This window comes from Petromyzon marinus, chromosome 75 (genome assembly GCF_048934315.1).
Source record: "Petromyzon marinus isolate PM22_M1 ecotype Great Lakes invasive population chromosome 75, UKy_Petmar_22M1.pri1.0, whole genome shotgun sequence".
In the NCBI taxonomy this organism is placed as follows: Eukaryota; Metazoa; Chordata; class Hyperoartia; order Petromyzontiformes; family Petromyzontidae; genus Petromyzon; species Petromyzon marinus.
The window spans coordinates 3485799-3500642 of NC_133741.1; the positions used below are offsets into that span (position 1 = coordinate 3485799).

A 14844-nucleotide genomic window follows, 5' to 3' on the forward strand; every position below is an offset into this window, starting at 1 on the left:
TTGCTGTCTCCCACACACAGTGAAGATCTTGCTGTCTCCCACACACACAGTGAAGATCTTGCTGTCTCCCACACTCACAGTGAAGATCTTGCTGTCTCCCACACACACAGTGAAGATCTTGCTGTCTCCCACTGTCTCCCTCACACACAGTGAAGACCTTGCTGTCTCCCTCACACACAGTGAAGTTCTTGCTGTCTCCCACACACACAGTGAAGATCTTGCTGTCTCCCACACACACAGTGAAGATCTTGCTGTCTCCCACTGTCTCCCACACACAGTGAAGATCTTGCTGTCTCCCACTCTCCCACACACACAGTGAAGATCTTGCTGTCTCCCACACTCACAGTGAAGATCTTGCTGTCTCCCACACACACAGTGAAGATCTTGCTGTCTCCCACACACACAGTGAAGATCTTGCTGTCTCACACACACAGTGAAGATCTTGCTGTCTCCCACACACAGTGAAGATCTTGCTGTCTCCCACACACACAGTGAAGATCTTGCTGTCTCCCACACTCACAGTGAAGATCTTGCTGTCTCCCACACACACAGTGAAGATCTTGCTGTCTCCCACTGTTTCCCTCACACACAGTGAAGACCTTGCTGTCTCCCTCACACACAGTGAAGTTCTTGCTGTCTCCCACACACACAGTGAAGATCTTGCTGTCTCCCACACACACAGTGAAGATCTTGCTGTCTCCCACACTCACAGTGAAGATCTTGCTGTCTCCCACACACACAGTGAAGATCTTGCTGTCTCCCACACACACAGTGAAGATCTTGCTGTCTCACACACACAGTGAAGATCTTGCTGTCTCCCACACACAGTGAAGATCTTGCTGTCTCCCACACACACAGTGAAGATCTTGCTGTCTCCCACTGTCTCCCACACACAGTGAAGTTCTTGCTGTCTCCCACACACACAGTGAAGATCTTGCTGTCTCCCACACACACAGTGAAGATCTTGCTGTCTCCCACACACACAGTGAAGATCTTGCTGTCTCCCACACACACAGTGAAGATCTTGCTGTCTCACACACACACAGTGAAGATCTTGCTGTCTCACACACACAGTGAAGATCTTGCTGTCTCCCACACACAGTGAAGATCTTGCTGTCTCCCACACACACAGTGAAGATCTTGCTGTCTCCCACTGTCTCCCACACACAGTGAAGTTCTTGCTGTCTCCCACACACACAGTGAAGATCTTGCTGTCTCCCACACACACAGTGAAGATCTTGCTGTCTCCCACACACACAGTGAAGATCTTGCTGTCTCCCACACACACAGTGAAGATCTTGCTGTCTCACACACACACACAGTGAAGATGTTGCTGTCTCCCACACACAGTGAAGATCTTGCTGTCTCCCACACACACAGTGAAGATCTTGCTGTCTCCCACTGTCTCCCACACACAGTGAAGATCTTGCTGTCTCCCACTCTCCCACACACACAGTGAAGATCTTGCTGTCTCCCACACTCACAGTGAAGATCTTGCTGTCTCCCACACACACAGTGAAGATCTTGCTGTCTCCCCCACACAGTGAAGATCTTGCTGTCTCACACACACAGTGAAGATCTTGCTGTCTCCCACACACACAGTGAAGATCTTGCTGTCTCCCACTCTCCCACACACACAGTGAAGATCTTGCTGTCTCCCACACTCACAGTGAAGATTTTGCTGTCTCCCACACACACAGTGAAGATCTTGCTGTCTCCCACACACAGTGAAGATCTTGCTGTCTTCCACACACTGAAGATCTTGCTGTCTCCCGCTGTCTCCAACACACAGTGAAGATCTTGCTGTCTCCCACACTCACAGTGAAGATCTTGCTGTCTCCCACTGTCTCCCACACACAGTGAAGATCTTGCCGTCTCCCACACACAGTGAAGATCTTGCTGTCTCCCTCACACACAGTGAAGATCTTGCTGTCTCCCACTGTCTCCCAGACACACAGTAAAGATCTTTCTGTCTCCCACACTCACAGTGAAGATCTTGCCGTCTCCCACACACAGTGAAGATCTTGCTGTCTCCCTCACACACAGTGAAGATCTTGCTGTCTCCCACACTCACAGTGAAGATCTTGCTGTCTCCCACACTCACAGTGAAGATCTTGCTGTCTCCCACACACACAATGAAGATCTTGCTGTCTCCCACACACACAGTGAAGATATTGCTGTCTCCCACACACACAGTGAAGATCTTGCTGTCTCCCACACACAGTGAAGATCTTGCTGTCTCCCACTCTCCCACACACACAGTGAAGATCTTGCTGTCTCCCACACACACAGTGAAGATCTTGCTGTCTCCCACTGTCTCCCTCACACACAGTGAAGACCTTGCTGTCTCCCTCACACACAGTGAAGTTCTTGCTGTCTCCCACACACACAGTGAAGATCTTGCTGTCTCCCACACACACAGTGAAGATCTTGCTGTCTCCCACTGTCTCCCACACACAATGAAGATCTTGCTGTCTCCCACTCTCCCACACACACAGTGAAGATCTTGCTGTCTCCCACACTCACAGTGAAGATCTTGCTGTCTCCCACACACACAGTGAAGATCTTGCTGTCTCCCACACACACACAGTGAAGATCTTGCTGTCTCACACACACAGTGAAGATCTTGCTGTCTCCCACACACAGTGAAGATCTTGCTGTCTCCCACACACACAGTGAAGATCTTGCTGTCTCCCACACTCACAGTGAAGATCTTGCTGTCTCCCACACACACAGTGAAGATCTTGCTGTCTCCCACTGTCTCCCTCACACACAGTGAAGACCTTGCTGTCTCCCACACACACAGTGAAAATCTTGCTGTCTCCCACACACACAGTGAAGATCTTGCTGTCTCCCACTGTCTCCCACACAGTGAAGATCTTGCTGTCTCCCACACACAATGAAGATCTTGCTGTCTCCCACTCTCCCACACACACAGTGAAGATCTTGCTGTCTCCCACACTCACAGTGAAGATCTTGCTGTCTCCCACACACACAGTGAAGATCTTGCTGTCTCACACACACAGTGAAGATCTTGCTGTCTCCCACACACAGTGGAGATCTTGCTGTCTCCCACACACACAGTGAAGATCTTGCTGTCTCCCACTGTCTCCCACACACAGTGAAGTTCTTGCTGTCTCCCACACACACAGTGAAGATCTTGCTGTCTCCCACACACACAGTGAAGATCTTGCTGTCTCCCACTGTCTCCCACACACAGTGAAGATATTGCTGTCTCCCACTCTCCCACACACACAGTGAAGATCTTGCTGTCTCCCACACTCACAGTGAAGATCTTGCTGTCTCCCACACACACAGTGAAGATCTTGCTGTCTCCCACACACACAGTGAAGATCTTGCTGTCTCACACACACACAGTGAAGATCTTGCTGTCTCCCACACACAGTGAAGATCTTGCTGTCTCCCACACACACAGTGAAGATCTTGCTGTCTCCCACTGTCTCCCACACACAGTGAAGATCTTGCTGTCTCCCACTCTCCCACACACACAGTGAAGATCTTGCTGTCTCCCACACTCACAGTGAAGATCTTGCTGTCTCCCACACACACAGTGAAGATCTTGCTGTCTCCCCCACACAGTGAAGATCTTGCTGTCTCACACACACACACAGTGAAGATCTTGCTGTCTCCCACTCTCCCACACACACAGTGAAGATCTTGCTGTCTCCCACACTCACAGTGAAGATCTTGCTGTCTCCCACACACACAGTGAAGATCTTGCTGTCTCCCCCACACAGTGAAGATCGTGCTGTCCCGCTCCCTCATCCTCACCGCTGACATCCTAGCCTGCTTCGCCTGCATAATCCTCATCCTGGGCCTCGACTGCGTGCGAGTGCTCAGCAATGAGCCCCGAATCAAGACCCGCATCTGTTACACGGCCGGCTTCATCTACCTCCTCGCCGGTGAGCCCCACCCCACACCGCCTGGGTTAGCCGGCTCTAGTTAGCCAGCTAGTTAAACAGATAGTCAGCCAGCTAGTTAAACAGCTAGTTAGCCAGCTAGTTAAACAGATAGTTAGCCAGCTAGTTAAACAGCTAGTTAGCCAGCTAGTTAAACAGATAGTTAGCCAGCTAGTTAAACAGATAGTTAGCCAGCTAGTTAAACAGGTAGTTAGCCAGCTAGTTAAACAGGTAGTTAGTTAGCTAGTTAAACAGATAGCCAGCTAGTTAAACAGGTAGTTAGCCAGCTAGTTAAACAGGTAGTTAGCCAGCTAGTTAAACAGGTACTTAGCCAGCTAGTTAAACAGGTAGTTAGCCAGCTAGTTAAACAGGTAGTTAGCCAGCTAGTTAAACAGGTAGTTAGCCAGCTAGTTAAACAGGTAGTTAGCCAGCTAGTTAAACAGCTAGTTAGCCAGCTAGTTAAACAGGTAGTTAGCCACCTAGTTAAACAGGTAGTTAGCCACCTAGTTAACCAGGTAGTTAGCCACCTAGTTAACCAGGTAGTTAGCCACCTAGTTAACCAGGTAGTTAGCCACCTAGTTAACCAGGTCGTTAGCCAGCTAGTTGAACGGCTAGTTAGCCACCTAGTTGAACGGCTAGTTAGCCACCTAGTTGAACGGCTAGTTAGCCACCTAGTTGAACGGCTAGTTAGCCACCTAGTTGAACGGCTAGTTAGCCACCTAGTTGAACGGCTAGTTAGCCACCTAGTTGAACGGCTAGTTAGCCACCTAGTTGAACGGCTAGTTAGCCACCTAGTTGAACGGCTAGTTAGCCACCTAGTTGAACGGCTAGTTAGCCACCTAGTTGAACGGCTAGTTAGCCACCTAGTTGAACGGCTAGTTAGCCACCTAGTTGAACGGCTAGTTAGCCACCTAGTTGAACGGCTAGTTAGCCACCTAGTTGAACGGCTAGTTAGCCACCTAGTTGAACGGCTAGTTAGCCACCTAGTTGAACGGCTAGTTAGCCACCTAGTTGAACGGCTAGTTAGCCACCTAGTTGAACGGCTAGTTAGCCACCTAGTTGAACGGCTAGTTAGCCACCTAGTTGAACGGCTAGTTAGCCACCTAGTTGAACGGCTAGTTAGCCACCTAGTTGAACGGCTAGTTAGCCACCTAGTTGAACGGCTAGTTAGCCACCTAGTTGAACGGCTAGTTAGCCACCTAGTTGAACGGCTAGTTAGCCACCTAGTTGAACGGCTAGTTAGCCACCTAGTTGAACGGCTAGTTAGCCACCTAGTTGAACGGCTAGTTAGCCACCTAGTTGAACGGCTAGTTAGCCACCTAGTTGAACGGCTAGTTAGCCACCTAGTTGAACGGCTAGTTAGCCACCTAGTTGAACGGCTAGTTAGCCACCTAGTTGAACGGCTAGTTAGCCACCTAGTTGAACGGCTAGTTAGCCACCTAGTTGAACGGCTAGTTAGCCACCTAGTTGAACGGCTAGTTAGCCACCTAGTTGAACGGCTAGTTAGCCACCTAGTTGAACGGCTAGTTAGCCACCTAGTTGAACGGCTAGTTAGCCACCTAGTTGAACGGCTAGTTAGCCACCTAGTTGAACGGCTAGTTAGCCACCTAGTTGAACGGCTAGTTAGCCACCTAGTTGAACGGCTAGTTAGCCACCTAGTTGAACGGCTAGTTAGCCACCTAGTTGAACGGCTAGTTAGCCACCTAGTTGAACGGCTAGTTAGCCACCTAGTTGAACGGCTAGTTAGCCACCTAGTTGAACGGCTAGTTAGCCACCTAGTTGAACGGCTAGTTAGCCACCTAGTTGAACGGCTAGTTAGCCACCTAGTTGAACGGCTAGTTAGCCACCTAGTTGAACGGCTAGTTAGCCACCTAGTTGAACGGCTAGTTAGCCACCTAGTTGAACGGCTAGTTAGCCACCTAGTTGAACGGCTAGTGAGCCACCTAGTTGAACGGCTAGTGAGCCACCTAGTTGAACGGCTAGTGAGCCACCTAGTTGACCGGCTAGTGAGCCACCTAGTTGAACGGCTAGTTAGCCACCTAGTTGAACGGCTAGTTAGCCACCTAGTTGACCGGCTAGTTAGCCACCTAGTTGACCGGCTAGTTAGCCACCTAGTTGACCGGCTAGTTAGCCACCTAGTTGACCGGCTAGTTAGCCACCTAGTTGACCGGCTAGTTAGCCACCTAGTTGACCGGCTAGTTAGCCACCTAGTTGACCGGCTAGTTAGCCACCTAGTTGACCGGCTAGTTAGCCACCTAGTTGACCGGCTAGTTAGCCACCTAGTTGACCGGCTAGTTAGCCACCTAGTTGACCGGCTAGTTAGCCACCTAGTTGACGGCTAGTTAGCCACCTAGTTGACGGCTAGTTAGCCACCTAGTTGACGGCTAGTTAGCCACCTAGTTGACCGGCTAGTTAGCCACCTAGTTGACCGGCTAGTTAGCCACCTAGTTGACCGGCTAGTTAGCCACCTAGTTGACCGGCTAGTTAGCCACCTAGTTGACCGGCTAGTTAGCCACCTAGTTGACCGGCTAGTTAGCCACCTAGTTGACCGGCTAGTTAGCCACCTAGTTGACCGGCTAGTTAGCCACCTAGTTGACCACCTAGTTTATAGGTGAGTTGGCTAGTGGGCCGGCTAGTGGACTGGCTAGTGGGTTAACCAGCCAGTTAGCTAGTGGACCAGCTCGTTAACCAGCTGGTTAACTAGATGATCGGCGAGTTAGCTAGTGGACCAGCTAGTTAACCAGCTAGTTAACTAGATAATTGGCGCGTTAGCTAGTCGACCAGCTAGTTAACCAGCTAGTTAACTAGATAATCGGCGAGTTAGCTAGTGGACCAGCTAGTTAGCCAGCTAGTTAACTAGATAATTGGCGAGTTAGCTAGTCGACCAGCTAGTTGACCAGCTAGTTAACTAGTTAATCGGCCAGTTAGCTAGTGGACCAGCTAGTTAACCAGCTAGTTAACTAAATAATTGGCGTTATCTAGTCGACTAGCTTGGTAACCAGCTAGTTAACTAGTTAATTGGAGAGTTAGCTAGTGGACCAGCTAGTTAACCAGCTAGTTAACTAGATGATCGGCGAGTTAGCTAGTGGACCAGCTAGTTAACCAGCTAGTTAACTAGATGATTGGCGAGTTAGCTAGTCGACCAGCTAGTTAACCAGCTAGTTAACTAGTTAATCGGCCAGTTAGCTAATGGACCAGCTAGTTAACCAGCTAGTTAACTAGTTAATCGGCCAGTTAGCTAGTGGGCCAGCTAGTTAACCAGCAAGTTAACTAAGTAATTGGCGTTATCTAGTCGACTATCTAGTTAACCAGCTAGTTAACTTGTTAATTGGCGAGTTAGCTAGTCGACCAACTAGTTAACCAGCTAGTTAACTAGATAATCGGCGAGTTAGCTAGTGGACCAGCTAGTTAACTAGATAATCGGCGAGTTAACTAGTGGACCAGCTAGTAAACCAGCTAGTTAACTAGTTAATCGCCCAGTTAGCTAGTGTACCAGCTAGTTGACCAACTAGTTAACTAGACAATCGGCGAGTTAGCTACTGGACCAGTTAGTTAACCAGCTAGTTAACTAGATAATCGGCCAGTTATCTAGTTGACCAGCTAGTTAACCAGCTAGTTAACTAGATAATCAGCGAGTTAACTAGTGGACCAGCTAGTTAACCAGCTAGTTAACTAGACAATCGGCCAGTTAGCTAGTGGACCAGCTAGTTAACCAGCTAGTTAACTAGTTAATCGGCCAGTTAGCTAGTGGGCCAGCTAGTTAACCAGCAAGTTAACTAAGTAATTGGCGTTATCTAGTCGACTATCTAGTTAACCAGCTAGTTAACTTGTTAATTGGCGAGTTAGCTAGTCGACCAACTAGTTAACCAGCTAGTTAACTAGATAATCGGCGAGTTAGCTAGTGGACCAGCTAGTTAACTAGATAATCGGCGAGTTAACTAGTGGACCAGCTAGTAAACCAGCTAGTTAACTAGTTAATCGCCCAGTTAGCTAGTGTACCAGCTAGTTGACCAACTAGTTAACTAGACAATCGGCGAGTTAGCTACTGGACCAGTTAGTTAACCAGCTAGTTAACTAGATAATCGGCCAGTTATCTAGTTGACCAGCTAGTTAACCAGCTAGTTAACTAGATAATCAGCGAGTTAACTAGTGGACCAGCTAGTTAACCAGCTAGTTAACTAGACAATCGGCCAGTTAGCTAGTGTACCAGCTAGTGGACCAGTTAGCCCGTTACCCTGCTAGTTCGCTCGTCGGTTCACCTCCAGCAGGCCTCTCCCCGCAGTTGCCCACCCCTCATGGGTGTCCACCTCCCTGTGGCTGCCCCCACCCGTCAATGGGTGTTTGACGTCGCCCCACGGCCTCCCCGCGGTCGGCCCACCCTGCAGGCATCCCCGGCATGGTGGGGTCCGTGTGGTACGCCGTGGACGTGTACGTGGAGCGCTCCACGCTGGTGCAGCAGAACGTCTTCCTGGGCATACAGTACGAGTTTGGGTGGTCCTGCTGGCTGGGCATGGCCGGCTCCATGGCCTGCATCCTGGCCGGGATCGTCCTCACCTGCTGCGTCTACCTGTTCAGGGGTACGGTGACAAACGCCACAGCACACCACGCCACACCACACCACACCACACCCTACCACACCCTACCACACCACACCACACCCTACCACACCACACCCTACCACACCACACCCTACCACACCACACCCTACCACACCACACCCTACCACACCACACCCTACCACACCACACCCTACCACACCACACCCTACCACACCACACCCTACCACACCACACCCTACCACACCACACCCTACCACACCACACCCTACCACACCACACCCTACCACACCACACCCTACCACACCACACCCTACCACACCACACCCTACCACACCACACCCTACCACACCACACCCTACCACACCACACCCTACCACACCACACACTACCACACCACACACTACCACACCACACCCTACCACACCACACCCTACCACACCACACCCTACCACACCACACACTACCACACCACGCCACAGCACACCCTGCCACACCCTACCACACCACACCACACCACACCCTACCACACCCTACCACACCACACCACACCCTACCACACCACACCACACCCTACCACACCACACCACACCCTACCACACCACACACTACCACACCACACCCTACCACACCACACCCTGCCACACCACACCCTACCACACCCTACCACACCACACCCTACCACACCACACCCTACCACACCACACCACACCACACCCTACCACACCCTACCACACCACACCACACCCTACCACACCACACCACACCCTACCACACCACACCACACCCTACCACACCACACACTACCACACCACACCCTACCACACCACACCCTGCCACACCACACCCTACCACACCCTACCACACCACACCCTACCACACCACACCCTACCACACCACACCTGACCACACCACACCCTACCACACCACACCCTACCACACCACACCCTACCACACCACACCCTACCACACCCTACCACACCACACCCTACCACACCACACCCTACCACACCACACCCTATCACACCCTACCACACCACACCCTACCACACCACACCACACCACACCCTACCACACCACACCACACCCTACCACACCACACCCTACCACACCACACCCTACCACACCACACCCTACCACACCCTACCACACCACACCCTACCACACCACACCCTACCACACCACACCCTACCACACCACACCCTATCACACCCTACCACACCACACCCTACCACACCACACCACACCACACCCTACCACACCACACCACACCCTACCACACCACACCCTACCACACCACACCCTACCACACCACACCCTACCACACCACACCACACCACACCCTACCACACCACAGCACACCACACCCTGCCACACCCCAACCTACCACACCCCAACCTACCACACCACACCCTACCACACCACACCCTACCACACCATACCCTACCACACCACACCCCACCTAACCCCACCTGACCCCACCTGACCCCACCTGACCCCAACACACCTGACCCCACCTGACCACACCCCACCTGATCCCACCTGACCACACCTGACCCCACCTGACCCCACCTGACCCCAACACACCTGACCCCACCTGACCACACCCCACCTGATCCCACCTGACCACACCTGACCCCACCTGACCCCACCTGACCCCAACACACCTGACCACACCTGACCACACCACACCTGACCACACCTGACCCCACCTGACCCCACCTGACCCCAACACACCTGACCCCACCTGACCACACCCCACCTGATCCCACCTGACCCCACCTGACCCCACCTGACCCCACCTGACCCCACCTGACCCCACCCTCCCGCGTTTCTCTCCCTTCTCTCTCCAGATGCGAACGCCGCCCGCCTGCACAGATCCCCGTACGTCGCTCCACGCACCTCCCTGGGCAAGATGTACGCCATGGCTTCCCACGTGTGACCTCACTTCCTGTGCGGGGTGACGTCACTTCCTGTCGTTGCTGCTGCCACTCCCCAATCTCCAAGCGAGGGGAAAATGGCCGCCGTGTGCTCCTCCATTCACACGACCACCACCACCACTCCTGCATCACAACCACCAACACGACCACCACCACTCTTACACCACCAACACAACCACCACCACCACTCCTGCATCACAACCACCAACACGACCACCACCACTCCTACACCACAACCACCAACACAACCACCACCACTCCTCCACCAACACAACCACCAACACAACCACCACCACTCCTACACCAACACAACCACCACCACGAATCCTCCACCAACAAAACCACCACCACTCCTACACCACAACCACTCCTCCGCAAACACAACCACCACTACTCCACCACCAACACAACCACCACCACCAATCCTCCACCAACATAACCACCACCACTCCTACACCACAACCACCAACACAACCACCACCACTCCTACACCACAACCACCAACACAACCACCACCACTCCTACACCACCACCACCACAACCACCACCACTCAACCACCACCACTCCTCCACCAACACAACCACCACCACCAATCCTCCACCAACACAACCACCACCACTCCTACACCACAAACACAACCACCACCACTCCTCCACCAACACAACCACCACCAACACAACCACCACCACTCCTACACCACAAACACAACCACCACCACTCCTGCACCACTCCTCCTCCACCAACACAACCACTCCTGCACCACAACCACCAACACAACCACCACCACCACTCCTCCGCAAACACAACCACCACTACTCCACCACCAACACAACCACCACCACCACCACAACCACCACCAACAACAACAACCGCCATTCGCCACGAAATGGCGGTGACGTTGTTGTATATTTAGGCCTCTTTCCAAAATTGATATTGATAATGATTTTGCCAATATTTTATTTTTTTAATCAATGGTGGTGTCACTTGGGGCAAAAGGGGAGTGATACAGCCCCCCTCTCCTCACACACAACAGGCTGCCGGGGACAGCAATAGAAATAAACCCAAAATAAAGAGAAGGGGGGTGGGTGGGGAATTCCTAACGAGAGACTAAAACTAAAAAAATCCCGACACGGCTTCAAATCCTCGCCAGCTTTCAGGGCGGCGAAAACCGGACGGACAAGTTTTGGTTATTTTTAATTAGCAGAAAGTCCAAGAGAAAACTCAGCAACAAGAATAAGCTGACATTATAGCAATCTACACACTCACTACGATTAAAAAGAAAAACTAAAGCAGACTACAGTCTACATAGCGGGTAATTACTTTTCGTACATAATATTAATACTAACGTTAAATTATATTACATGTTGCCGTCTACGTGACCTTACGAAAACCAAAAATAAATGAATTCCAGCAGTCAAGAAGCTTAGCCGAAACTTAGTTATACCTCTAAAGCTCAGGACATTAAAAAAAAATTACTCTTATAACTGCACGGATTCCCGGATACAGACGGGGGGACGAAATTAATCAATCCTAAGAAACACGTGGTGATGATAATGTTAAATCACAAATCTTGGGAAACGTGTAAACCAACTAATAATGATGCAGTATTAAACCGGGGGGCCAGCCAGACGAGATGAGGCGAGGTGGGTCGATCACGTGACCAAGATAAATGTATCCCAGAGAGAAAGAGAGCCTCCCGGCCGCCTTTGTCTTCCAGCAGCACGTGATAGAATTTGCAGACGCAGGCGGAGGGCAATCCCCTCTTAAGAATCAAAACCAAAGACCACGATGGAAACGCTGCTCCGGCACACCTTGAGTCACGTACGGAATCATAACCGCAAGTGGCACGGTATCAAACTGTGAGGTAGAAGAAATGTTTAACTTCAAAAGCCTCAACGCACCCTTTGTGCGAGGCCAAAGAATGTCACCGGGAGGGAAGAGCGGGGGGGGTGGAGAGGACTCGACCGGACAGGGGGGGCACAACCCCCCTCCTCCCAGATGAATTAGTGCAGAGGGTGAGAAAGGAGGACGCACTCGGGGGGGGCAATCTGGAGAATCGGTTTTCTTTTGATGGCGGGATGGCTTGAGGAAGGCGACAGGGAACCATGCCTTGACGAGAACTCATTACCTCAATATGACACAACAACAACCGCCATTCGCCACTAAGTGGCGGTGACGTCACCACGACGCTTGTGCCAGGCCATGTGCACCACACAACAACAACAACAACCGCCATTCGCCACTAAGTGGCGGTGATGTCACCACGACGCTTGTGCCAGGCCACACACACGTACACACACACACGTACACACACACACGGACACACACACACGTACACACACACACGGACACACACGTACACACACACACACACCCGCAACACAGAGCGAGATCAAAGCAAGTCCCCGTCCTTTGTGAGGAGGCGAGCCGGAGGAAGAAATTTCGGCGCAAAACGAGAGGCGGAAGCCGCCGCAAATCGCTGCTGCCAGGCGGCAGAAGGCGGCGACCATCGGCCCGACAAGAAGACGCAGCAGCTAGGAAGGGCACAGCAAGCCAGCTGCGGAGCAATGGCCTCGAGATGGACGGCAACGTCTGCGGTGCGTCGAGGGGGGGGGGCAGGAGGCGGTGCCCTGTGCCAAGTTCGGCACGGACCCGGCGGAGCCTCGCTGAGAAGTTATCCCCAGCGTCGGGCAATCGGCCTGGAGAAGGGCCGGAGAGCGGCGAGCATCGACCGGGCCAGCATCGCGGAGGGCTCAGCCGCAGGTGCAAGCGGCACCCCCAGAGAGAGAGAGAGAGAGAGAGGCGGAGCCCGCGGCACCGCTACCCAAGCGAGGCTGCCGGCGTACCGACTCGGCTCGTCCGGCAAGGGGTGGGGGGAAGGAGCCTGAGCGGCCGCCCGCTCGGGGTTCGACCCGGAGGTGCGCGCCGACCGGCACCGGCCCGGGCACCAGGGCAAGAGCGAGGGGAACGAGCCGCCGTTCGTACGCCCCTCCCAACACTCCCCCACTCCCCACACACACACACACGCTCGCGAAACCCACGACCCTCCCGGCGTCTGCTCACACGGGAATTTGCCAAAGAGACGAGTCCAAGCACACCCGCACAGCACGAGGACTGATTGTTGAAGGGCACGAGAAGCATCAGCTGGCCGTGAAGGCTTCGCGGCTCAGCGAGCGGTAACAAGGCGTCGTTTATATGAGCGCATCAATTTGTTTTTCCCTTCTCGTTCTGTTCTGCGTGATTTTTACTTCCGATCGCATAGATCGCCAATAGATTCATCGATGCAAACGAAGCTTTTGGAAAAGCTTTACGTCACGAATCCGCACGCTCGCAGAGAGAATATCGTGTTGCACCTGTTTGTTTATCGTACGATCTTGTCCACGAATTAATTTAAAACTTAGCCAGAGATAAGAATCTCCCGTAGGAGGGCACGCACACCGTCGCACACCCTGATTCCTAGACATTTCGTTAATTATATAATCTTGCCGATGAATCTATTGACGTATACTTTTGCCTTTGGGGTATAATAATTTTCCTTTATTGCCTTTCGTATGAATATCGTTGCATGAATTTTGAAGGACTTTTCCTCTCGCCGTGTATGTTCGCGTACGCTGAGAAAGTAATCGATTGTACTGTTAGCCAGTTAACAAACGTGATCATTGAGGGTTAGATGTATGGATCAATGAGGGGACCATCTCCTGGAGTACTGTGTTGACAATTTCAAGCAGAAGAGTTCGCATATTAGAGTGTTAAGGTTTTGTTTAGAAATTAAAATTGCTTAACACAGAAGTGTTTTGAGTGTTTCTTTCCTAAGTTCATGCGTAATATCTTAATAATAAGAAGTGTATCCTGCGGTGAGATTTCAATTTGCAGACCTTGACATAACACACTAATACATAATCAACAAAGCCGAGCTTAATCTAGCATACTTACAGCACACCTGCATCACTTCATACAATTTATTGTATTATCCCAATTGATAATACGACCCTGGGCAACAAAGCTAAGCCTAATTATCATAACTGCCCATATTGGCATAATCGCATACATTAACATAAGTTAATACGATTATCTCTCTAAGTAGCATAATTTACGTGCATAACTACATACCTTTACATAATTTCGGATAATTACGCATTTTTCCAAATTAGATTAAAATTTAATTATTTTCATTAAATTTAACGTTACCACGATGCTTGTGCCAGGCTATGTGCACGTTGAGGCCACGTGAAGTGTCGAACGCCCGCTGACACGAGGTCACGGGGCAGACCCAGGTGCCACGGGTCGACTGACTGAGATGAGTGGATGATGCACCACCTGTGCCCCCTACTGTGCCAACCTGCTGTGCTTTAGCTACCCGGCGCTCCGCTCGTTGTTGTGAGCGTCGTTCCTCCGCCCTCCGTTGTTGTTGGAGGGCGACTGCCTCC

The 14844-nt window shown here is 51.6% G+C and overlaps 1 protein-coding gene across 1 annotated transcript in view; it reads left to right on the plus strand.

The window, feature by feature from the left end:
- LOC142907193 (uncharacterized) overlaps nt 1–14206 on the plus strand; it is a 94112-nt gene extending 79906 nt beyond the window's left edge. Inside the window, exons 4-6 of the mRNA XM_076056450.1 lie at nt 3759–3923; nt 8306–8497; nt 10330–14206. Coding sequence (XP_075912565.1) covers nt 3759–3923; nt 8306–8497; nt 10330–10418 — 446 coding nt within the window. The 3' untranslated portion in view covers nt 10419–14206. The remainder of the gene's footprint in view (nt 1–3758; nt 3924–8305; nt 8498–10329) is intronic.
- Nucleotides 14207–14844: the final 638 nt, after the last annotated feature.